The 24,448-nt window shown below is 50.7% G+C and overlaps 1 protein-coding gene across 2 annotated transcripts in view; it reads left to right on the forward strand.

The window, feature by feature from the left end:
* LOC142888913 (cGMP-inhibited 3',5'-cyclic phosphodiesterase 3A-like) overlaps positions 1-24,448 on the forward strand; it is a 59,831-nt gene that overhangs the window by 12,555 nt on the left and 22,828 nt on the right. The window contains exon 2 of one of the 2 annotated variants that reach the window (XM_076027415.1): positions 24,063-24,113. The exons of the other annotated variant lie outside the window; for it this stretch is intronic. Coding sequence (XP_075883530.1) covers positions 24,063-24,113 — 51 coding nt within the window. The remainder of the gene's footprint in view (positions 1-24,062; positions 24,114-24,448) is intronic. 2 annotated transcript variants of the gene reach the window in all.

Below are 24,448 nucleotides of genomic sequence, written 5' to 3' on the forward strand. Positions count from 1 at the left end.
GCAGCGTCGGTTGGGACCGTCCAGGGTCTTCGTCCACACCATGAGCGTCCAAGCAGCGTCACTTCCCATCATGCCTCCGTCGTTCCCACGATGCATCGGCCGGCACGCGTCATCCAATGAGAAGGAGCCGAGATAGAGCACGTGACCCGACGTGATGTCACTCTTGGAATAAAGTCTATTTTGGGGGACTTTCTGGCCTTTATAAATGTTTTAGACTGATTCAGTTTAAAAATATCCCAAAAAATAAGTACACAGTAGAAAGATGTGTAACAAACTACTGTGATTTTGGTCGCAGGTTTATTTTCGTAGCGTGTCAGAGGACGTGCTTTTTGGGCTGCGTGGGATTTGTGGCTGCAGTACCACGAGTGGCCACTGGAAAAAAAATATAGCCTCGCCATACTGGAAGTCTGGTGTCCTCTCCTGACAATATAGATGATATATGATCGCCTCGCTGCGTTTCTCTCTGAAGCTCGCCCGCGGTGCACTTCTTCTTCCGTGTCCTGCTCAGAGTTCATCGTCGTCGCTTTCAGACTCGTGCCCTGTCTGTTTGATCGGAGCATCCGATCGTCCCCTGCCAGTTTCCCCAGTTAGCCGAGGAACACAGAGACGCCTGGAGGAGACGAAGGCAACGCGTGACCTGGACAGACGATGGAGACCAGCTGGGCCAAACCACTGACGGTGCAAATGTCACTGCTTTTATCGCCGAGTGAAAGAAACTGTGGCCAGAATTACAGCCCTCCCACCCCACCCACACACACACACACACACACACACACACACACACACACACACACACACACACACACCCACCTCTTCCAGCCTCGTCCGCCAGCTCGTAAGCCGGCGGCGGCGCGAGAGCACGTTTGTGCAGCGCAGTTGTAATGTAATAGGAAGATGATTTGTGTACTTTTGGGTCGGCTCCGTCTCCGGGAGGATTCGGGCTCTTGGCCGAGCTCAGGCTGACGCTGCAGAGCCGGGACCGAGTGGCCGGGCCAGCGGTGCCGCGGAGCCCCGATGCACGTATGGTAAATGATCGGTGTTAGCCGACCACAAATAGAGACGGTGCCGTTTCGCTCCTAATTCCCCAGCCTGCCGGGGGAGCTGCGGTGGAGTCCGGGGCCGACGCTCTGAGCCGGCCTCGTTCTTGCGGCGGTGATCTGGGTCGGCACGCAGAGTTTTTGCTGCTGTGGAAGCAGCAAACCCCCGGCAAATTAAACTTGGAGACTGCGGGACGTGCACGCTCGCATACTCTGTCTCACACGCGCACACACACACACATACATGCACACACAGGCTGCTATTTGGTTGGGTTTTTTTCAGGGGGGGGGGGGCTTGAAGGCACAAAGTAATAAAGCTAATTGCAGCCAATTTGTTTCTGCAGTGTGGCTTCTGCATGTATGTTTGCATCTCCAGTGGCTGAGCGGTTGAATTGTTTTCTGCAATTCGACTGAGACGATTCATTTGTGGAAGCTCCTTACACAAACTCCAGTCGATGAGAAACGCTCGATTCTTCCCTTCTTTGCATCCTGCAGCTTTATTGACAATTAACACCAGTCTCTTAAAGTCGTCTGCTTAAAACCTGGGGTCTGCACAATTCATTTAGCCAGGTTCCGCCAGTGAAGTGGTGCGGAGGGAAATTCATCGTTTTTTTTTTTGTTTTGTTTTTTTTGTCTTCTCTGCGCTCTCGAAAATGTGTGTCCAAAAACGCACTTCTGGAAATCAGCCCTTTGTGATGTCACAGAGGGATAATAGTACCCTCTCCCAGAACTCCCAGTTTGCCTTGATTTTTGACTCAGTGGTCTTATGCCTGCTTAGGCTGCAAACAGAGGGCTAAGTTTTCTCATGGTGGTGGTGGTGTGAGGCGGCGCTGCTGCAGTCCGGGACAGAAAAAGGAATCAAGCGGAACTGGAAGTGGAGTTGAGGCAGGCTGGTGAGATCTTTGGTTTCTCCGCCAGTCCGCAGTCCCACCTCGGGAACTTCCACCTCATCGTGTTGCAACCCCTCCGCCCGAACCCGATACACTGCTTGTGGCTCGCAAGCAAACCCATCAGGGTGAAATCAAATCACGGCCGCAGTGCGTTCACATGAGCCGACGGCGAGCTGGAGAAAACCCAGCTCGCGCCACGAGGTCGGACCTGCAACCCGAGACCTTTCATTTGATTCGGCTCTGATCGCCGTCAGGTTGGACTTGTGTCTGCGTTCTCAAGACTTTTTCCGTCCAATCACTTTGTTATTATCATTATTATTATTATTATTACCCTCCTGTCTTGTCTCGGTCATGGTCTTGATGTGATATTTGGATCTCATCTGTGCACTGTTTCAACATTTCCCTCCCTCGTGGATTTGTAGAGTCGGTGAAAAGCACTCGACTGTCGATGAACGACTAAATGGTCCAGACTCATGGAACACACACACACACACACACACACACACAAACACACCTATGTTACGAGGGGGGGGGGGTGCGTCGCCGCTGCCGCTGCCACACTTGTAATAAACACTCATTCATGTCTACGATGGCAGAATGTTGAGATTGATTCAGCGGCTGCTGGATGAAAAGGTCGGCGGCCGCGTTTTCAGGCCGGTCTGAGTTTTCCATCACCGCGCCGCCGCCGGCCGTCAACGCCCTCGGCCTGCGCCGGCCCAAACTACACAAACAGCATCTCTGAAGTCCCACCGGCTGCCTCCATCCTGCAATTAACTCAATCATTTTTTTCCCCCCTAAACTCACTCCTGACACAGTCTGTCAAACTTGGCCTGTGCTGCATCTGCATTAACGGTGCAGCAGCTCCTCAGAGGGAACGACAGGAGCATTAGTGTGTGTGTGTGTGTGTGTGTGTGTGTGTGTGTGTGTGTGCAGTAATACAAGACAGAATATTGTGACCTAGATGCTTGCAACGACTGAACACTTGAGCATTTTGCTGTTTTGTTAGGTGTGTGTGTGTGTGTGCGTGTGTGTGTGTGTGTGTTTGAACAAAAAATTAAAAGTGTCAACAGTTTGCTACGAAACAACAGTCGCCTTTTTTTTTTTTTTTTTTTTTTTTTTCACAACTGCTCCACAACTTTTTATTTGCTTTGTGTGTTTTTGCAAGCCAGTCCGTCAGTGCGTTTTCATTGGCTGCTTCCAGACAGTCACGGCTCTCTGTGAAGGCAGTTAAAAATAATTGGCTACAACGTTTTATTGATATTGGACGACGTAAATTTTTACTCTTACATACTTTGGGGCAAAGGACGTGTTGAATAGTCGCGATGACACAAGTGGACGCACCAATCATAAAACGTTGAAACTCCTCTCCTCTTCCTCTCGCCTCCGGGTCTCACCGTGTTCTCCCTTCTGCCTGCTGCCTGGCCGGAACCAGCTGACCCAAACCGTCGCTTCCTGCTGGTCCACGGCGGTTGGATTCTTGCAGACGTCCTCCGTGCTTCCAACTTGCCAATGTTGTACGCTGTTGGGACGACCACTTGTTTTCCCTCTCAGCTCTGCTCCGCTCTGCACCACCATCGTCCAACAGAAGTCGAACCTCTGCAGCCGCCCAGCGGAAACACGGCCGGTGACTTGACGTCAGCCGCAGGAGGCGGTGCGGAGTGAAATCCAGGTTGAGGGGGCAGGAAGTGATTTTTGTTTTGCATCGAGAGGAAACTTTTAGGGAACGGTTCCTCGACTGTGGACGTTGGAGGTAGTTCCTGTTGTTGCTTTAGTGAAGTCGGTGTGTGTGACTGAAACAGAACACAGGTCAGATTGTGGTCGTCTGGTTGATCAAAGTCGTGGTGTGACACTGAGGTTAAATGGTCAGACTCCTGCCGTCATGTGGAGAGATTCTCTGTGTCTTGCGCTGGTCTCCAGGCTCCAGCGCCGCTTCTCTGCCACCCGCAGCTGCTCCGGACTTTTCAATCTTGCCTGTGAGCAGGAGGGGGAAAACTCCAGCTTTGTCGCTGAGAGCGGCTCAGTGTGTGTGTGTGTGTTTTTTTTTCTCTAAATTGTGAAACATGCCAGACGATGGTGTGCGTCTCTCACAGGTCTTCACTTCACTGTTCCACACTCCTCGTTTCATGCGTCGTCGTCCTCTTTTAAGGAGTTTTACACGTTTGACGCCATTCTCCTGTTTTAATCCACGCTGTGTTTACTGCTGCCCCCCGCTGGCAACTTTTCCATATTGTTTGTTTTGTCCTAATTCACCTTGCGCGCCACTTGTATTGTCTTTTACCTGCTGACGTACCACAGATTAAGTTTTAGCCGAAATGACGAAAGTTGCATATTTCTTTAAATGGTGTTATTTATTATTGATCAATATTTTATTTTCATCATATCGGTCTTCTTCTAACTGCCAAGGGTTTTTTTTTTTTTAAGCCAAAGACCAAAGCTTTCGCATTTAAACAGTTTCGTAAATCACCACAGAATGAATAAAAAAATAAATATATCATAAAATCAGAATTTGTGTGTGTGCAAGCAAACTGCTCTAATCCCTTGTTTGTTATTGGGGTTTTTTTTGTTAAACTTTCAAAAGATTTTCTCAAATTTGCTTTTGCTAAGACACTCTCTCTCTCTCTCTCTCGCACACACACACACACACACACACACACACACACACACACACACACACACACACACACACACACACGCACACAGAGTGCAGTAATTGTTCCAGGAAAGTGGCGTCTGTGCAGCCCATTAGACAGGGACCTGTGCGGTCGTCTCTACATGTGGCGCTCAGCTGCTGGAAAGGAACTGGAACCAGGGGTCACATGCGAGAGAAAACATTAGTGGAGGTTGTGCACGGCGGGTTCACGCACTTCAAAGTCCCACCGGCCGGCCGGCCTCGGCGGCCTCGGCGGCGGCGTCGCTCTGCTCTCAGTCCGCAGGCCCAACTGCACGACGGACGGCAGAACTTCCGCCCTCCTGCAAGAAAAACAATTAAATCTACTTCCTCCCCGGAGCCTCGGCAAACTCACTCATCTCCTCCTCACCTCTCATAAGATTGACGAGGAAGGAGTGTCAGGAGCAGGAGAAGGAGGCGGTGGAGTAGGAGGAGGGAAGGTAGAAGAGGAGGTGGTGGATGAGGAGTAGGAGGAGGTGGAGGAGTGAGGGCAGAGTCTTGTTTTGGAAAGTCAGAGTTGCAGCTCTGCGCTGCAGAAACTCCCCTCCAGCTAAATCGTTCGGCCCGCTCTCTTTTCTTTCTTTCGTTTCTTTCCAGGGGGGCCTCATGTATTCGACAACTACTCACCCTCTTGTTTTCTCCCTCTCCTGGACACACCTTTCACTCCGCTCTCACTCTGTGGGTGATTTATGTGTGCCGGCAGCTGCTGGATGTGAGGAAGCTTTTTCCCGAAGTTTCTCCAGGTTTTGTGTCTTTGCCCCGTGTGTGTGTGTGTGTGTGTGTGTGTGTGTGTGTGTGTGTGTGTGTGTGTGTGTGTGTGTGGCGGCGGCAGCGCCGGTGTCCTGCTCCTCCGTCCGCCGAGCAGATGTTTGGCTGCTCGTCTACCTTCCCGAAGCTCAAGAGGAGCCCAGTAACGACTGCAGCCGGAGAGTCATTTCCTGCCGCCGATCGCCTTTAAGACCCGCGCGCGCTAATGTTTTTTTTCCTCCCGCGTCGGCCGTCGTTTCATGACGTGCTGCTTCCTGCCGTGCGAGAGGCAGCCGAGCGCCACTGGCCCGGCGGCGGAGCTTCAAAGAGCAGCCGCTCCTCTTGGGTGGCACAGAGCGTCGCTCACGGTGATATTCCCACACACCCTCCGGGAAGATCCCGCTCAGCTGTGAGTGGGAGCACCTGGTCGGGGGGTGGGGGGGAGGGGGCGTGCACACGCTACATGAATACGAGGCTCGTTAAGTTCGGCCGCCCGACCAGGTGGCCTGCACAGCCTCGACCTTTGACCCCCGGGCCCCGCAGCCTCCGACATGGCGGCCCATTGTAGTCGCTCGCCTGATGCCAGAAAAAGGTCCGACATCTTTATTTCCTTCTGAGTTTTGCTGCCCGAGGAGCAGTAGCCCAGCAGCGTCACTTCCCACCATTGGTCTGTAACACATCAGAACGTATCAGCCAATCACAACAGGCCGAGACGCAGCATGTGACATGACGTCACGTCAGGCAGATTAGAAGTCCACCACTAAAAAAAAATCTACAATAGAAGAATTTATTGTGAGCCATGTTTCAGGTGGGAGTCGTCCCCTCAACCGTTTCACAGGCGTTTACTTCCATATTGCAGTCTATGGGAACGATTTCTTGCAATACCATGGGTGGCCACTGGAGAAATTGGTGTATAACGCATCCGTGCTCGACCGGTGAGGCCTGCAAGCGTGCATGTGCATGTGGAGATTGAGCTGGTGGGACGTGTTCACGCAAGGAGGTGGTATAGGAGGAGGAGGAGGAGGAGGAGGAGGAGGAGGAGGAAGAGGGGGCGGGACCCTAATCACATCAGCTCAGATACGTTGTCGCTGTAACCAAATTAGCGGCGGTGCAGCGAGTCTAGTGTGTCAAGACTCGACTGCAGCTCACTCACATTTGTGGTGCACAAGTGACAGGGAACGCTTGTTCCAAATCCAATCAGGCCTCTTCCTCCCCCATCCTCCTCCTCCTCCTCCTCTTCCTCTCCTGGCCGTGTCACAGGTCAGAGGTACGCAGGCGTCCTGCAGGAGGTTGGGGGCACTGCGCTTAAAAACCTGTCTTGTTTCAGCAGCTCCTCTCCGGGAGATGAGAAGCAGTTGGAGTGAGGCGTCGGCCTGACTCGGCTTTCATTGCATCTGCAAATATTCACAGCAACATAGTGGGTGTGTACCAGTGTCTTATTCCGCTGGAGATGGAATCAGCTTTTTCAAGATCAGCATGTCTCCTCACATTGTTGCTATCCAGCACGCTTGCAAAGATCTCCTGGAAACAGCCCGTTTAGCCCTCTGTTTACTGCCTGCTGCTAAATCTGAGACTTCAGTCAGACCTTCCACACATATCTAAACTGAGGATGGAGATTTTGTTGTTGTTGTTGTTGTTGTTGTTGAGGCTTGACAGGCAGACGGGGGGACAGCAGTCACCTGACGCTGTTAGGTATTGATAAGTCTGCGGCGCTGCCCGTGGTGCTGAAGTGGCAGATGGTTCTGTTATTGTGTCCGTTTTTTTTTTTTCTCTCTTTTTATTTTGTGAGTGTTGCATTCTAAATACTTAAAATACTTGTTCAATCACACGCAAGCATTTTGTTACAATTTAAAGGCACAGTTCACTGACTCGCACCAGAATCCATTGACAACTCGTTCTCACGCCAACAGAGATGAAATCATTTTTTTTTTTTTTGGGCCGTTGGAAGTTTATCATGCAGGAGCTCCAACTCAATAAAGACAGCAGAGATTTCAGCTCACACTCTTTGGCTGAAGATGTGGTGTAGTCGGACAGTCAACACATCATCTCTTCCGTCCGTTCTGTGTGTGAAACTCCAGAACGGTCACTTGGGTCTCCAGCCAACAAACTTTCAGGATATTTTTTTTTTTTTCTGATGCTCTGCCCCTTTAAGAGGCTGGACTGAAGAAACGGCTGATTTGAGTTACAACGACACCGTCATCAAATCGAATGACTTTGATTGTGTGATGAGGAGCTGCGAAACAGGAAGAATCGTTTTCCTGCGACGGCGAGCGAAGGAAAGCGGAGGAAAAAAAAAAAAACAAACTGGGAAAAACCTCAAGCTGGAAAGCGGCGACTCCCACCTAATGGTCGGGCTGGTGGGAATGCGTGCGGCCCCGTCGGTTAATGGGGCCGGGATCACATGCTTGTCGAGGCATACTCTCCCCTGATTGGCTTATGCCTCTTAATTACCAGAGTGACTGTTTATCCACGGTGTTTGCCTGGATCCTTATCAGCCCTCGCAGTGTTTTAACTTCCAGAGGGGAATGTGTGGGAGATGGCCAGAGGAAGTGTGTGCACGTACGCGTGCACGTGTACGCGTACGTGTGTGTGACGCACCCCAGCGCCAGTGTCAGTGCCACGTCCGATGTGGCGACGAGGGTCAGAGTGTGTGGAATGTGGTGGCGCTCGCACGCACACACGCACACACACACACACACACACGGGCTCAGTGTGGCGGTGACACAGGTCGTGTTTGCGGAGTCACGCTGCCTCTCCTCGAGCATCGAGCTCATCCAGCAAAAATAAACACTTGTGATTTTTGTGAAGTTTCAAGTTTGCCCCGTAAAGATTTATAATGATTTATTTTTCCGCGAGTCTGGCTCGTAAAGTTAAATAAAATAAAATAAAATAAAATAAAATAAGAAGTCCATGTGATGCCTGCTTTCTATTAAAGTTGCTAGAATGAGATGGTAGTAAGTGTGTGTGTGTGTGTGTGTGTGTGTGTGTGTGTGTGTGTGTGTGTGTGTGTGTGTGTGTGTGTGTGTAAGAATGTGTGTGTGCCCAAAAGTGTGTTTCCATATGCTTCTGTGGCTAATGTACGTGTATGTGTATGTGTGTGTGTGTGTGCGTGTGTGTGTGTGTGAAACACGAGCCTTGGCCTTCCCCCGTGTGTGTGTGTGTGTGTGTGTGTGTGTGTGAGTAATGGTCCCTCTTTTATTGGCCCGCTCCTCAAACCGACTCCATGAGTAATCACATCATGCCTGCTGCTGACGTCAGAGCCGTTGCCACGGCGACGCAGAGCTCTCCACTCCGGGGAGGTGCGGCCGTCCTTTCCTTATTATTCCTTCTTCTTCTTCTTCTTCTTCTTCGTTTCTTTCTGTCAAATTATTTTATTTTCCCCTCCAAGACGTCTCCCCAAAGCGACGGATGAATTCATTCACCCCTCCAGTATATATATAAATATATATATAAAAAAAAAAAAAGCGAAACATTTTTGAAAAATCACCTCGTCTCTCTATCGCACGCAGCCTGGAGCTCTGCCTTCACTCTCTATTCCATATTTTTTCCCTTTTTTCTTTGTTTCAACTCCATCCCTCCGCACCTCACCACAAACCCTCGGTGATCCCCCCCCCCCTCCTTCACTCTCAGCCCTCCTTTCTTCCCGTCCCGGCTCCTCTTCCTCTCCAGGCGGTGCCTGACGAACCACCGATCCTATTTCCACGCCAGATGTGCTCATTTCTCTCGCTGTCTTTCACGCGCAGCTGAATTCCAGTTGAATGGGCCGAGCCTTCGTCTCCTCCTCTCCTCTGCCCGGCTCTTCTTCCTCTTTTGCACTTTTTGCCTTTCTCCCTCTTTTTTTTTTTTTTTCTTTTTTCTGTTCCTTCCGCTCCGGTGCGGGGACAGACAGGACGGGCTCGGCTCGGCTCGGAATGGAAAGGCGCTGGTGGTTCTGTGTCGAGCGGAGATTAATGCAGCGCCGGTCGTCCCCGGGCCGCCGCAGGACAAAAGAGCAAGTTCAGTTTTTTTTTTTTTTTTGGGGGGGTTGGTGGAGAAATGAAAAAAAGCAGCCGAGTGAGAAATAGGCGTCCATGGCTTAATTATGTCGGCTGGATTTGGGCGCTGCGGAACCTGGTTCTGTGTTTGAGGCTTAAAGCTCATGACGTCGAGCGGTGACTTTGACCCGGTTCTGAAAACCCGACACTGTCATATGGATCCAACTGAAATCCCCTCCGTCCACCACCAACTTTCCCCGTCTTCAGCTCCTGCCTGATCCAAACCTTAAAGACACTCCTGGGTGCTGTGAAGTGGACCCCACATCACCTCCTCTGGAGGAGAGGCTCGCATTGCTGCAGTCGGGCTGCGGGTCGCTGCCTGTCTGAAGTCGGGGTCGACATTTTTAAAAATTATTTTTGGCTGCTGCAGGTGTAAATAATGGAGCAGCCGCACTCCTTACAAGTAACGGAGGCTGCATGTTATTGTAAATTTTACACTTTTACAGTTCGCTGCCGCCTACGGAACCAGTTCCCCCACAGTGATCAGCTGTTCCTCACCTTGGCTCACCTTAGCACGCTGAAAGAAAAATATTTTGAATCTTGATTTCTTGTGGATTCCACTCAGCATCCTTTTCTCTTGTTATTATTTTAATTTAACCTTTGTTTCACCAGTGAAGCGCGTCGAGAACTAGGTGCTCATTTACAGTCATAAACTTCAAAGTTAAGTTTAAGTTTAATTTAAGAAACCTTTAAAATCCCACAGAATAAGACAAAAAAAAAAACAACAACAGGAAGTGACTACAGGCCTTGCTAACATGCTAGCATGGATGTTGCAGTAGCAGCAGTTTTATCAGAACTCGGAAGCAAGAATTTAGTTAAACATGACACCAGAGTGTAACAGGGTCTCTGCTGCTGCTGCTGCTGCTGCTGCTGCTGCTGCTGCACCAGAAGCCGCAGAGGCCAGCGCCCTGCCTGCCTAACAACTCTGATTGGTCCACTTGGTCGCTGCAGTTTGGCGCTTCAACCAGTGGTAGTCCCCGTTTTGCCTCCCATTTTTTATTTTACAAAATGTGATCTTTACTACACGACTCGTGAGATCAAGTCAAAGTATTGAGGGGCGGTTGCGCTCCAGCGTGCCAGCTCAAGTGTTTTTTATGTTTTTTTTTTGTCTGCTTCATATAAGCGTGGTCAGCCAAAGCCAGCATGGGTGCGCTTTCACCCAGCTTCTCCGCAGCGCTCGGCCCGTCAGCAGCCTGGCGATGACGTCCGGCTGAGCGTCGACGGACGATGTTGTCGGGGTCGGCAGCAGGATCACAGCCGTAATTGGCTCTGCCTCTTTTTAATCAACAGTTATCAGCAGCTAATGGCCTTGCGCCGGCGTCTGTCTTCTTTTTCCAGTCGTTTAGACCCCCGTGGAAAACTGCAGCCGCACCAGATGACAGCCATTAAATAAAAAAAGTGCCTCCTCACAGCTCGGCCTGCAGCTCTGCCGGAGCTTTTCTGGCCGACTCGGCCTTGACTCCTTTCAAACCCTAACAGTCGTGTTTTTTTATGCCTGCGTGTGTGGCAGCGTTATTGAACCATTAGCCTGCTGAGGGTGTCGTTGCCCAGGGCAGGACAGCTTTTCCTGGCTGTCCGCGCTTTCGCCCGGCGGCGTCGGCCAACAAGCAGGTGGATCCGGAGCAGGCAGGACCGAGGACAAGGTGACCAGCAGGCAGCGGGCGGGCTCGCTGCCAGTTCCCCTCCAGTTCCCCTCCAGTTCCCCTCCAGTTCAAAAAGCACATAAAAATACCCACTTATGACTAATATTGTTTTTAGCATGGTTTCCCGCCACCCTTCCATGTATAATAAACGGTTTAGAGGCTCCGAAAAGTGGCTGAAAACACATGTACTTCTCTCCTTTTCATTGAGAGGTTCTAAACGCCTGAGTCAGAGCTCTGGCCGCTGCAAGTTTAGCTGGTAGCGGCAACACGGTTAGCGCTGAGCAGCGACCCATTTAGCTGGTAGCGGCAACACGGTTAGCGCTGAGCAGCGACCCATTTAGCTGGTAGCGGCAACACGGTTAGCGCTGAGCAGTGACATGTTTAGCGCTGAGCAGCGACACGGTTAGCTGGTAGCGGCAACACGGTTAGCGCTGAGCAGCGACCTGTTTAGTGCTTAGCTGCGACAAAGCAGAGCAAAGGACGCCTGTTAGTCGTAGTCCACGTTAGCTCAGAGCGAGGTCACATCCCGAGCCAACAGGCAGGGAGGGATCGATGGGTCCACTAGCAGGGTTATGGATAACAAGACGACAGCGCAGTTTGATGCAATTTGTCTGTGTCTAAGCGACGCAACACATCTGCAGTTGCACAATGCTGTCCGTTCAACCGTCTTAAGACTCAAAGATGGACAGTGCTCTTCATGCTGATTTGTAACTTTAGGTGAATGAATAATGTCACGGAAGACATTTAGCCTGGAGAATGAGGCTGTTTTACCCGTTTTGTCACAAAAACACCGTACACTGAAATAATCTTCCTGCCCCCCACTGAGGTGGGGCCCCGTGCTGTTACTCCATTTCAATGATTTTTTTCCCCACATATTTTTAAGCTCTTCTTCGTCTTCGTCTTCCTTTTTATCGTCTTCTTTTTCTTTGTATTATCTCTCACAGTATTTAGACTTGATAATTATCTTGTGTGTGGCCAAGACAAGCAAGTAATATGTTTTTCTTTAAAGGGGCCCTAATAGCCATTTCCATATTTGATTTAATTTTTAATTTAAAAACAAGGTTTGTTTGGCTTGAGCTGTGTAGTCATTAGCTAGCTAGTGGGGGAAATAGCTTCTAGCTCTCTTGCAGCGATGCCTCGCCCACATTAAGGTCTGCAGAGGCGTCTCTGTGAACGTTGTCATTGCAAAAGTTGTCATTTTTCGTACGCTGTGTGTTAGTCGGCATGCCAGCGATGCAACATAACAAACAAAGAGTTTGTTTTTCACCACAGAACCCTTTTGAACACATGAAGCCTGTTTTCCTCCCAATTCAAAGCTCCACCAGATACGTTGCCTTTGTATTTCTCAAGAGCAAACCTCACCATCTAAACGGCCTCTGAGGAGAAGCGGCGCTGCCCCGGCGTTGCCCAGCGGCGCTGCCCAGCATCGCCCCGGCACTCTGGACCAGCCAGCTGGTGCCGCTGTGTTTGCGAGGCCGGGATTCAATGTGACGCGTGATGAAATAAAGGAGCTGCGTGTTGTGAAAACGCCGCCATCAGGCTGCAACCTGACGGCAGCCGCTGTTGGTTTGCTAACATGCGACGGCTCATTATCTCCGCTCTGATTGGTTTTCAGTGGATGTTGCAGTCTCTCTCTCTCTCACTGTCTCTTGCCCCCCCCACCTTGTCCAACTTCACTCGGAGGATTTTCTTCTTCTTTTCGGGGGTTTTTCCACATCCCCGATCTCTCACTTCTCACACGGATCTCCAGTTTATCTCCCTCTTTTCCACACCAGGTCCGTCTGTTTCAGGGCTGCTGCCGTAATAATCAGGTTATGCGGGGAAGGACTCATTTGTCGGGGGCCTCTGTTTTCCATTACACGGAGCGCCTAATGATCGCAAACATGCAGATTTTTCTCAAACGGGGAGCTAAACAAGGACGAAATTGCAAAAGTGTTTCCTCTCTACAGTCCCACAGTTCGGCCTTATCAACTCCCTCTCCTTCCTCCGTAACACCGCTCCTCTTGTTTTCCTTCCCAGTTAATTCAACTACTTCCCATCATCATCGTAGTCATCATCATCATCATCATCATCATCTCGTTTTTTTCCCTAACTGGCTTTTTTTCCCCACCTGCCTTGGGAAAAACAATCCCGGCGGATGCTGGTGGTTTATCTGCAGCTGCGGCACTCGATATTTGTTTTGCGCTTTTTCCACGCTCCATGGAAAAAGCGCAATTACGGCAATTACGCCGGCGTGGAGTCGCACCAGCAGGCTGGGGCTGGAGGCCGGCGCGGCGACTGGGAGGTGGAGCCTGCTCTTCCCAAAGGAAAGCAAAACGCCGCGCCGGGGATGGATCCTTTTGCGCCGGTTGATTTTGGTTTCAGATCCTGGCACAGGCGGCTGATTGGCCGGTGAGGAGAGGAGCGGCCGAGGGTTCGGACGACTCGGTGACGTCGCTCCCTGACGGGGAGCAGAACGTGGAAGGCAAAGGTCTCCGCTAACTGTTTCCTCAGCTGCACCACTGAGTCCAGCGTCTGGGACCAGCGGGAATTCTGGGAGCTCTCTCTCTCTCTCTCTCTCTCTCTCTCTCCCTCTCTCTCTCTCTCTCGCTCGCTCTCCGGGTCTTGTTGTTTTAAACTTCCTCTGTCGGGAGAAATGCAAAAGTCGGAGCCCCCATTGTGTCAGAGAACATCAGCCGGCAGTAGGAGAAGGCCGCTGCTTTGTTTATGTTGCGTTGTTTTTTTTTTTTGTTTGGTTTCTTTTCAGCACCAACAACAAAGCCATGCTGCGTTCCATTTAAAGTGAACATCCATATTGAAGAGTCCACGTTTTCCATCTTTACCTGCGACTCAGCATCCGCTTTTATTAGAATAGCGGGAAGTTTTATTCATCATTTATAGAGGGGAAAAAAAGGTTTTCCGGATGCTTCCATCCAGAACCGTCCGACTGTTAAAGTAAAAGAAAACAAATCAGTCAAAGCTACAAATATATTTTAATGTGGATATTTAAAAACAACAGCACTGTACCAGTGCAATCCGGTGCCGCCACAAGTTCTTTCAGCTCTGCCTGTCGACACAACACAACTTTCCCCCCCCCATGTTTTCCACAATAGCACAAACTAACAAAAATACCCCCCACTGAACGGTTGCTGGTCCTCCAGACAACTGAAGCAATGTTTGGTTGGAGCAACTTGGGGCTGAATTTATAAATGAAGCTGCTGTTAAATATCTGTATATCTGTATATCTATCCATCTATAATAATAATCCCACCTGTCGCTCCACTCGATGAGCTGCTAACTGCTGCTGTGGCCTCAGCATCTTAGTCACATGGTTTAGTTTAGGGCATGGCAGGTTGTTTTTTTTTTCACTGGACAATATGTTTTTTGACCTTTCACAGTCTTTAAAGTGCAGAGTGCGCTCTTTGTTTTGGCCTGCGGCGGTCGCACACTGCATTCCGCAGCCGCAGGAATCCTTCCATCTTGTTGTAACTGTGCAAAAGAAGCGCTTCGGTCGTCGCGATCTTTGGGTGGAAGAGCCCAAAACAAAACAAAACAAAGTAAAAAATAAAAAATAAAATAAAATAAAAACCCTGCTGCGGATGAAAGCAAAAAGCTTCCGCACACTTTTTGCGCTGCGAGTCCTTTTCCCCGCTGCGTTGGTGGCGCGCCTGTGTCTTTTTTGCAACCGTTGGTGAACTTCGGGCTATTTCAGGCTCCCAAAGTCGACGGCGCTCACAAGGTGACGCCACCGCATTTTATCGGGCGGAGATAAAAATAGCAAACACGCAGAGCGGCGGCGGCGGCGGCGGCGGATGACGCGCGGCCCCGGCGGTGCACGATCCAGCCGCTGCTAATCAGCCGGAGCTCCGATTAACAAACGTGCGGAATGCAGCGCGTTGACGTCACTGGATGCACTGCAGCTGCAGTCACATGGCTAGGTAAACACTGCACTGTGTGTGTGTGTGTGTGTGTGTGTGTGTGTGTGTGTGTGTGTGTGTGTGTGTGGAGGCAGTGGCTCCGACCAAAAACCAGCCAGCAGAGAGGTTTTTGTTTTTTCTTTCAGTCCGAGTTGTTCGGTGTGAAAAAGGAAACTGGGGCTTTTGTGTATTTGCACAAGGATTCCTTCCATGTTTGAACAAGCGCACTGACAAAGTTTTTAACAATGTTTTCTCTCTCAGTCTCTCTCTCTCTCTCTCTCTCTCTCTCTCTCAGTCTCTCTCTCTCTCTCCCTCAGTCTCTCTCTCTCTCTCTCTCTCCCTCAGTCTCTCTCTCTCTCTCTCTCTCCCTCAGTCTCTCTCTCCCTCTCTCTCTCCCTCAGTCTCTCTCTCTTTCTCTCTCTCTCTGTCAGTCTCTCTCTCTCCCTCGCTTTCTCTCAGTCTCTCTCTCTCGCTCTCTCCCCCTCAGTCTCTCTCTCTCTCTCTCTCTCTCTCTCTCTCTCAGTCTCTCTCTCTCTCTCAGTCTCTCTCTCTCTCTCTCTCTCCCTCAGTCTCTCTCTCAGTCTCTCTCTCAGTCTCTCTCTCTCTCTCTCTCAGTCTCTCTCTCTCTCTCTCTCCCTCAGTCTCTCTCTCGCTCTATCTCAGTCTCTCTCTCTCTCTCTCGCTCTCTCGCTCTCTCTCTCTCTCTCTCTCCCTCAGTCTCTCTCTCGCTCTCTCTCGCTCTCTCTCTCTCTCTCTCTCCCATGTCAGACGCCGACTCCACACACACAGGCACTTGCGTTACATATCTGTAAGCAAACAGTGGTGGATGCACATATGGGGGAACACGCTGTGTGTTGACTTTGCACGGCTGTTACACAGGCATCAACTCAGTGAGTGTGCCGGAGACGAGTTTCCCTCGGCAGACGGCGTCGCACTTTTCTCTCTGCAAAACACCGGATGATAATCTGCCCGCATCTTCTTCTCACGCTGTCCGCTGCCTGGAGCGACTGTCGGGGAAACGCACATTTCCAGCTGCTGTTACCTGAAACCAGCAGCGCGCAATAACAACGCAGCTTTTCCACGACAGTCTGCGTCATCTTGCCAAAGACAGTTGGGAAGGAATCCAGAGGTTTTCCACCCAGGAAATATTTCTCACTTCTGTTTGTCTTCGTCTCCTCTGATGTGAAAATGCCACCCGGGCCGAACGAGCCGCTGCCCCTCCCCCCCCGCTGGTGGCAGCCGATTCTTCCGGCTCTTCTTCTGTGCTTTATTTTCTTCTGTGCTGTTGCTGCGGCTCTGCTGCTCCCGCCTCTTTATGGAGCGAAAAGGGAGTCGATTGGTTCTTGAATGTGACCGATCAAGTCGTCTTAAAAGCTGATTGCGTGATGGACGAGCGGCAGCTCAGTTTCTCCTTCCAGTGAAGTAGGCCCCGCTATCTCTCCCACCGCTCGTGCGCTCGCTCTAACACACGCACAAACGCGTACGGAGCGTGTGTCCGCTCGCTAACTCGGCCCTTTGGAAGCGTCGCTGCGGGGCTGCGGGGCTGCGGGGCTGCAAACAATCATCCCGGGTGGTCCCGTCCCGTCACGCTGCCGCCCGCCGTCACTTCCCGGCAGGAAGACTTTCACTGGGAGCCTCGGGCCAAAGGCGTCACCTGCCGCGTGGCACGCCAGCCAACGCTGAGCGATGGTTTTTCCGTCTCTGCCGGAGCCCAAGAATGGACAAGCACCGTGTCCCCTCGACACACACACACACACACACACACACACACACACACACACACACACACACACGCGCGCACGCACAGAGGTCTGATATATATTAGCGATTTTCTCTCGAGTCCTGGGCAGACTTCACCGACAAAGCTGCCGTTTTGCAGGCTTCGGTAGGGGGGAAAAAACCAGGGGGGGTGGGAGGATGGGGATGGAGGGGGTTCTGACCCTCCTCCAGGGGGACCAGGACCAGCACTAACCCAAACCCTCCCCTCACCCAGCCCACACCACCACCTGCAGAAAGAGAGATTTATGTCCCCCGCTGGCTTCCGTACTGATGGATGCACACACACACATGCACGCACACTTTCAGTACATTAGTCAGTGCATAGATGCGCTCCAGACAGTGCGTTTATGTTTGCTCTGACGTTGATTTATGAAGGACGAGGACGAGATGTCGAAGGCGCACGCTTGAGCGAGCGCTCCCTGTATGTTTGTTTACTGGAGCCCTGTGGGAATCCTGATGGGATTGGAAATGCTCTGTTTGCAGCGGGAACGCAGCGGGAGAACAGTGTGTGTGCGTGTCCGTGCGTGTGTGGTCCTCGCTGTGATGAACGCGGGACAAAACCCAGAGCGCGGAACCACACTGAGTCAAGCCTCGGTGTATAAACTAAGAAATAATCTATGCGCTCGGGGGCCGCGTGCACGTGCAAAAGAAAAACAGTGATAAATTCATGCATGGGAAAAAAAAAAAGCTGGCGAGTGTGCGCAGATTTATTTTTTTTTTACCTCAGCCAAGCAACGTCCGTCATTTTCTTCCCTTTTCTGGAAGTATTTGTTGGTAACTCTGCGTTCCTTCAATCTGCTCTCTGTGATGTCACAAAGGGCTCCCAGATTAGTGACCACACCTTCAGCCAGCTCTTGGCCCCACCCTATGAGACCTCTTTGTTTTATGGGGACGGTCCAACAAAGTGCCAGTTTTGACAAGAAGATAAATCCCAGCATCCCGAACCTTAAATAAACTGTTTCTTTTTCCTTTTTTTTATGTTTTGTTTTCGTTTTGGATTAGCTAATCATGTCAGACTCCACTGTGTAGTCTTGGATGAGACTGCTGCCACGGTGGCACATGATAAAAACACAAGAAGTCTAATCATGCTGCTTCCTGGACACCTTCAGTTTTTTTTTTTCTGCCTGTATTGCGTTGGACAATCATGTGAAGCTGCTCCACTGGAGTGCGGGATGAAAAGAACGTGCACGCACACCTCATAACTCAGCCGCTGCCGCTCAGAGCTGAAGCAGCGCTTCGTCTCGGCTCACATGTCAGAGTCCGGTCCAAAGCAGCTTTTCTTCTCCTCCGTTCATCACCTCCTTGACGTGGACGGCCTCCTCAGGAAGAAATATCGCCCGCCGACTCCAGTCCTCATAGAAATATTTTAAAGTGGAACTGTATCACCTGGCGCTGCCGTCGCTTCTTCGCTGCCAGACGACAAAGTCCAGCGGGCGACAGAGTAAGTGGGAGGGGGGAACGAAAGAAGTGTCAGGACTCTGATGGCTCTCTTTGGCTGGTTAACACATAAATCTGTGCATCGCGTCTGTGGGAGGACTCGTAAATCCCCGCCGCCGCGTCCACCGTGACGGTGCAGCTGAGCCGCCGAGCTGACGGATGATGGATGATGAGGAAACGCTCTCTTTATCTGGCCGCTGCCCGGAGCTGTTTGCTGAAAACAAAGCAGGACCGGGGGTCAGGCTATAGCTCTCGTCTCCATCACGTCTAATTAGCCAGATTAGCGAGCTTTAGCGGACACCTTTGGGCAGCTGTTGTGACCGCAGGACTGACAGCTTGTGGTGGAGTCTCCAAGTGCATCAGCAGGGCTTCACACTTAGTTAAGCCTCCTTGAAGACCATCCATCCTTCAGTTCTGCAAAAAGGAGGGGATGCCAAGAGATTTTCATCTTGCAGTGCAGTAATAATACTTTATTGTCTCGTCTGGATTGGATTGACCTGAGAAAATAGAGTTAGCATGTGTTAGAAACAACATCGGAGCTTGGATGGCTGCAAGTGGTGCAGAAAAGTATCATTAGAGTCTTCGTCTGTCAGTAGGATGACTAAACGACGAAACTCGAGGAGCGGCGCACAGACTACTTTAGTACTGCACGCTTAGCAAACTAAGCGTGTCCATAACTTTACCAGTTTAGTCACTAAACCACTTGCAGCTTCCACTACTTGCAAGCAAGGTGACAAGGATGCTGGGAACTTCCTGCACAGAAGACCAGTCGCTTGAAACTGTGCACAACGACCTTGAGAAACTTTTGTCTGGCAAAAATTGACTCTGCTGCAACAGCCCAAAGTCGTGAGGCTTTGTTCGGTGAAGCGACGTTGACCAAACTCAGTCCAGACCTCCACGACAAGATGTTTTCTCCCTGTCGCCCACCTCCGACCTTTCCTGAGGTCACAGTGTCGGGTTCTCCTCCTCCTCCTCCTCCTCCTCCTCCTCTGCAGCATCCTCCTGTCCTCGGCTTCCACTCTGGGAAACTGGCTGATCCATCTCTGGCAGAGACTCCGGGTGTCTTCTAGGATCAGGATTAGCCTCTCGCCAGGGGAGAAGGGAGAGGGGGAAAAAAAAATTCAGATGATAAATCCCATTAGTCACACTCCAGAAATTAGTCTGAGTGAAAACGTGTGAAGAGAAAACATCAGCGCAGCGCGACGCGGCCGTTTGGGAGATGCATCGTTGTATCGCTTTCCTTCACGTGGCCTCCTTTTTCTGTTGTGTGTGCGTGTGTGTGTGTGCGTGTGTGTCTGTGTGTCTGTGTGTGTGCGCGCACGTGCGTGTGAGTAATCGCAGGCATTAGAAAGTAGAATGCAAAAGGTTGTGGACGCCAAACAGCTTTTAGCCGTTTGCGCGATGAAGTTCACACACACACACACACACGCACACGCACACGCACACGCACACACACACACACACACACCCACACCGACACGCAAGCATGTTCCACATTAGCTGCACGCGGCTCCAACCACTTTGGCAGCCTACCTCAATAGTTCCCTTCCCTCCGGCGATGACGCAAATGACCCACGATGACTGACCCCCGTGATAAAAACCTGTAAAACATTAGCCAGCGTGAATAGGAATGACTCTCCGCTCTCCCCCATGGCTGGCAGGCAGGCAGGCAGGCAGGCAGGCAGGCAGGCAGGCAGGCAGGGGAGGATCTATGAGCCTCCTCCCAGCGGACGGCTGCCGTGCTCAGAGTGGCTATTAGAGAAGGAGTCACAGACTCATTGGCTCGCTAGTCGTCTACCCGGACACAGGCCATACTGCATTTTTCAGACAACACTGACACTAAAGTCTTTGCACTGAGAATATTTGTTTTTCCATTCCGCTGAAAATGTAGGAGGAACATGGAGCGTTTTCTCCTCCGTCTCTTTAAATCTCTGAAGATGTGTCTCAAATGCAGAGGAAGTGACCGTGTCTCTGCGTGACACTGCCGCTGACTCTGTTCTGCTCTCCTTCCTTCCATCTTTGCCAGTTACCAGGAAGGTGCTAATGAGAATGTTTGCATCAGGCTTCCTGTTTAAATCTCTGCACTTGGTCCTGATCAGGGAAGCCCGGGGCCCTCAGCCGTTCTTTTGGGCCAGACGCTTCATCGGTACGGCGTTAATTTGCTGCAAGTGGCACAGTTTGGGGGGAATTCCTCTATTGTCCAAAGATATTACTCATCTACGTTCGGCCTCTTAATGGCGTCCGGCCGTCCTAGGAGAGAAAGCAGGGCTGCACACCTCCACCTGGGGGCTGGAGGCCGCATTACACCCCACTTCTCCTGCAGCCGCCCGGCGATCGTGTCCCGATGGCAGAGCCTCAGTTGCGACTCTGCGAGCCCCGACACAGAGGAGGCCCTCGGTACAATCTGACCCACTTACATTCGCGGCGGCCAGAATAATGAAATTGGCTGCGGGGACTCCGGCCAAGCAGGAGTGAGTAGAAAAATGTCCAGAGACTGTAAGGCAGTGCGGTGTGTGTTTGTGCGTGTGCACACGACGGTGGTGCGGGGGGGTGGGGGGGGCAGATGTGCGAATGCATGACTTTGCAGAGACAAACTGTGGGAGCGTGGAGGGTCTAATTGGACGGAGAGGCGGAGCGTAAAGCCCGCGAGTCGAGCCCATCGGAAATCTTGCGCACGGATCTGCCGGACCTTAATTAACCCGAGGAGGACTGCAGCATCAGCATTCTCCACTCTCCTTTGTCCCTCCCCCTTTACACCCAGGAAAATCCTCCAGGGCTCAGCACCGCACCCCCCACCTCCCGCCCCCCCTTCAGCCGGCCGACCTTTGGAGCAGAGTTGCTTGTTTGCCTTCTGCTCGGAATTATAGTCACAATCATTTCATGAGATGTTTTTTTCTTTTTTCATGACTTAATAGACAACCCTGTCGTAGTTTAAACACGGTCATCAAAATTTCCAAATGCGATATCGCTTTACAAATCCAAAGTATCAATCTCATCACGATAGTTTCGATCAGTACCGATACCAATGTTGGTATCTATATAATCGCCAGAAGGCCCACCTCTGTTTGGAAAACAGTCACAGCTTGACAAACGGCGGCCACCAGGCCAGAAAACAACAGAGGGATGTCGGAGGCCGAGAGAGGAGAAGAACGAGTGGCCACGGTCATGAATGAATGATTAGGACGGCGCTGCTGGAGTTATATTAGGACGAGGCCGTTTCCGGCTTCCTCTCCTGGTTCTCTGCTGCTGCTGCTGCTGCTGCTGCTGCTGCTGCTGCTGCTGAACGGAAGCATGGTTATTATTTAGCTTTTTTGTTTTTATTTTTACGACTGCTGACCGACCCAAATGAAAAAAAAAAAAAAGGAAAAAAAGTCGAAGTTTTGCTTGGGTGCCGCCGCCGCCGCTTGCTGCTCGCTTCGCACCCGCGGGGAAGTGGTTCCTGACGGGGTCGTTGGCAGCTGCAGTCGCTCAAACAACTTGTATATTCCAGGAGGTTTGTTTGCCCAGCGCCTCAGAGGCCCGGCGGCTTGATGTGGACTGTGGCTCGGAGCCACGGCGGTGGACGCTGGCACCAGTCGGAGGTCGACTGGGCCGCCAGTCATTCCAGCGCGTGGGGGTGCATCTCATTCGCTGGGCACGGGGGAGGGAGGGGGGTGGGGGGGCGGGGCTCGCTGTGGATTTTATGGAATTGTCGCCCCGTCAGGAGAAGAAAAGCTGCTCGGCCTTCTAAATTATATATCAAACAAACCCCAAACAGTTTATTTAACCCCCTGTTTGCAGCCTCCTGCTAAAATCCTGGCTTCAGGATAGGATTGGTGGAAAGAACTGTTTGTCCAGAAGGTGAAGCAGCAAGACCCAGTAAAGCATGGACTTTTCTCAATTCAGAAGAATTTTACTCAGCATTGGAGCTTTAACGCTGACGCTGTTGCCCGTCGCCCTCCTCCAATGGGACAATGTTAGCTTTGCAGTGATTCCTTGTTTACTCCCACTCTGGCGGAACAGAGCTCTTTTTTATCACCAGGGTTGTGTTTCTGGCCGTTCTGGCTTCAGTCGGGGAACAATTAAACGCCCTCAGACCCTCAGAAGCTGCTGTTTGGCTTTTTTTTTTTTCTTCCTGTAAGTGCAAAACATAAGTGTGGACCCGATGAGGGAGCGGTTCAGATTTTACAGCGAGCTTTGATTCCACATGGCGCGGGGGGGGCAGGGTGGTTGGTAGGGGGGGTGTATATTTTTATTTATTTATCTTCGCCGTCCTGACACATCAAACGCCACATGCGGACTCGCGTCTCGTCTGACTCTGTCGCTCAGATGAAAGGCCGCCTTACGTCAGAGCGCCGGGGCTGAGGCAGAGCCTGGAGAGCCTCACAGATACTGGGAGCCTTTAATGGAGCGGCAGTCCAGGCCACCGCAGCCGCCGCCGCCGCCGCCGCTGTCATCAGAGCAGTAAAGGATAAAGACAAACAGCTCTCTGGCCGCGCCGTCATTTACAGTCATTTACATCTCGTTCGCCGGCCCCCCTTTTACCCAGCCGAGTGGCTTGTTGACTTCCTTTTTTTTTTTTTTCGTCTAGTGGGGTTATTTTAATGCATGAGAAGGCTGCCGCACGCCCGACGGAGCTTTAAAGTGGCTCACAGATACGTAGCAATGCAAGCGATGGGAGGAGCTCAGGGGAAATGGAGGATGGGAAGGGGGCAAAATATGCTAAAATATGCTGCTTTCTGTAGTTTTTGTAGATAATGAATCACGTGAGACTTCTCAGCTGGAGTTCACCTCAAAAAACAAAGATCTGAAAATCAGTCAAATGTGGGACATTTCGGGTTTTAGGTTGTGAACGGCTGCTTTTTCTTTTGTGCTCGACATTGAATAATTCATACTGAGTCGTGGGTTTTGCTGATTTTTCATTATTTCGTATAATTGTATGAAATCCTGTCATCCAAACTTGGGAAGCATGTTCTTTTTATGTCATAAATATTCAAATGAAAGATCCCCTGAGATTTAGAAAGAAGGGCCTTTATTTTCCTATTTTCTACATACGGAATGGCAATTTTCTTTTTCTTTTTTATTATTTGTTCTATGGAAGTACTTTGTAATTAAAAAAGAAAAGTCCCTTTACAGTAAACTGACTTAATTATCCGGATTACTCAGGAAACCGTTTTCCCCCTAAGCAACGTCAACATTGCTTTTATTGGAGCCACCAGAGCCAGATATCGTTAAAACAAACTAAAAAAAAAAACAAAACAGAAAACACCCCAGCGTAAAAAAACAAAACAAGTTACAGCTCCCAGACGACACCACCAGAGCTACCAGGATCGGAAAGAAATGCGCAAACGCACGTAATAATATTCCTGAAATCCGTAACGACGCTGCGTAAACTGAGATGTGCTGGTTAATGGGGGGGTGTGGGGGGGTGAAGTGGCTCCTTAAAGCGGCTCTGTTGGCTGACAGCGGGTCCCAGTGCTTGGCTGTGTTTTCACTCCCAGTGGGACGCGACTCGAGACCACCGGAGTTATCAGCTCCGGCCTCCTTGGCCTCCTGGGATTTTTTTTTTTTTTCCTCTCAGCATGGGGTCCCAGGAGCTGGTGGATGCTGCTCGCCTCCACTCACAAGTGGCGCGCACCTATGAGTGGCGGCCGCAGCCGTACGGCTCGCCGGCTCCCCGAGAGAAGTGGAAAACAGGTTTGCGAGGTCTGTGGTGGGACACGGCGGCTAGAAAACGAGTCTGCGTGAAAACATTAGCAGAAAATAAATAAATAAATAAATAAATAAAAATACTCTTCCATATTTCCCCACCGACTTTCCTCTCGGGCTGCAGGACTGACGTAAAACAAACCAAATCTGGCAGTTGAAGCTCTGCACTTACAGGGGGGGGGGGGGGGGAAAGAACATTTATGAACCTTTTTTTTCTTTCTTCTGTCTCTGTTTGCTCCACAGATGCTCCCCCGCTCAGACTGGGACCACAAGAGAGGCTCCCGAGGATCACAGGTTAGCAACACACTCTGTCCTGCAGGGTCCACAGGGGCCTTCCACTTCCTGCCCGTCATGGCTTTTATAAGCATGGATGAGTCTGTTTGTTGTGCTTGTTTATTTGTGCACGTAAGTAACACGAGCCACGCACTAACCCCTGGATGTTGGGATAAAAGATGTACACATTTTGCTAATAATAATAATAATAATAATAATAATAATAATAATAATAATAATAATTATTATTATTATTATTATTATTATTATTATTATTATTATTATTATTATTATAACAAAACAACTGTTCATATTCATAGTATGATGCACACATAGAAACCTGGCAGATCGAACGC

This window comes from Nelusetta ayraudi, unplaced genomic scaffold (assembly GCF_046127955.1).
Source record: "Nelusetta ayraudi isolate G7.1 ecotype Tasmania unplaced genomic scaffold, CSIRO-AGI_Nayr_v1 ptg000020l, whole genome shotgun sequence".
NCBI lineage: Eukaryota > Metazoa > Chordata > Actinopteri > Tetraodontiformes > Monacanthidae > Nelusetta > Nelusetta ayraudi.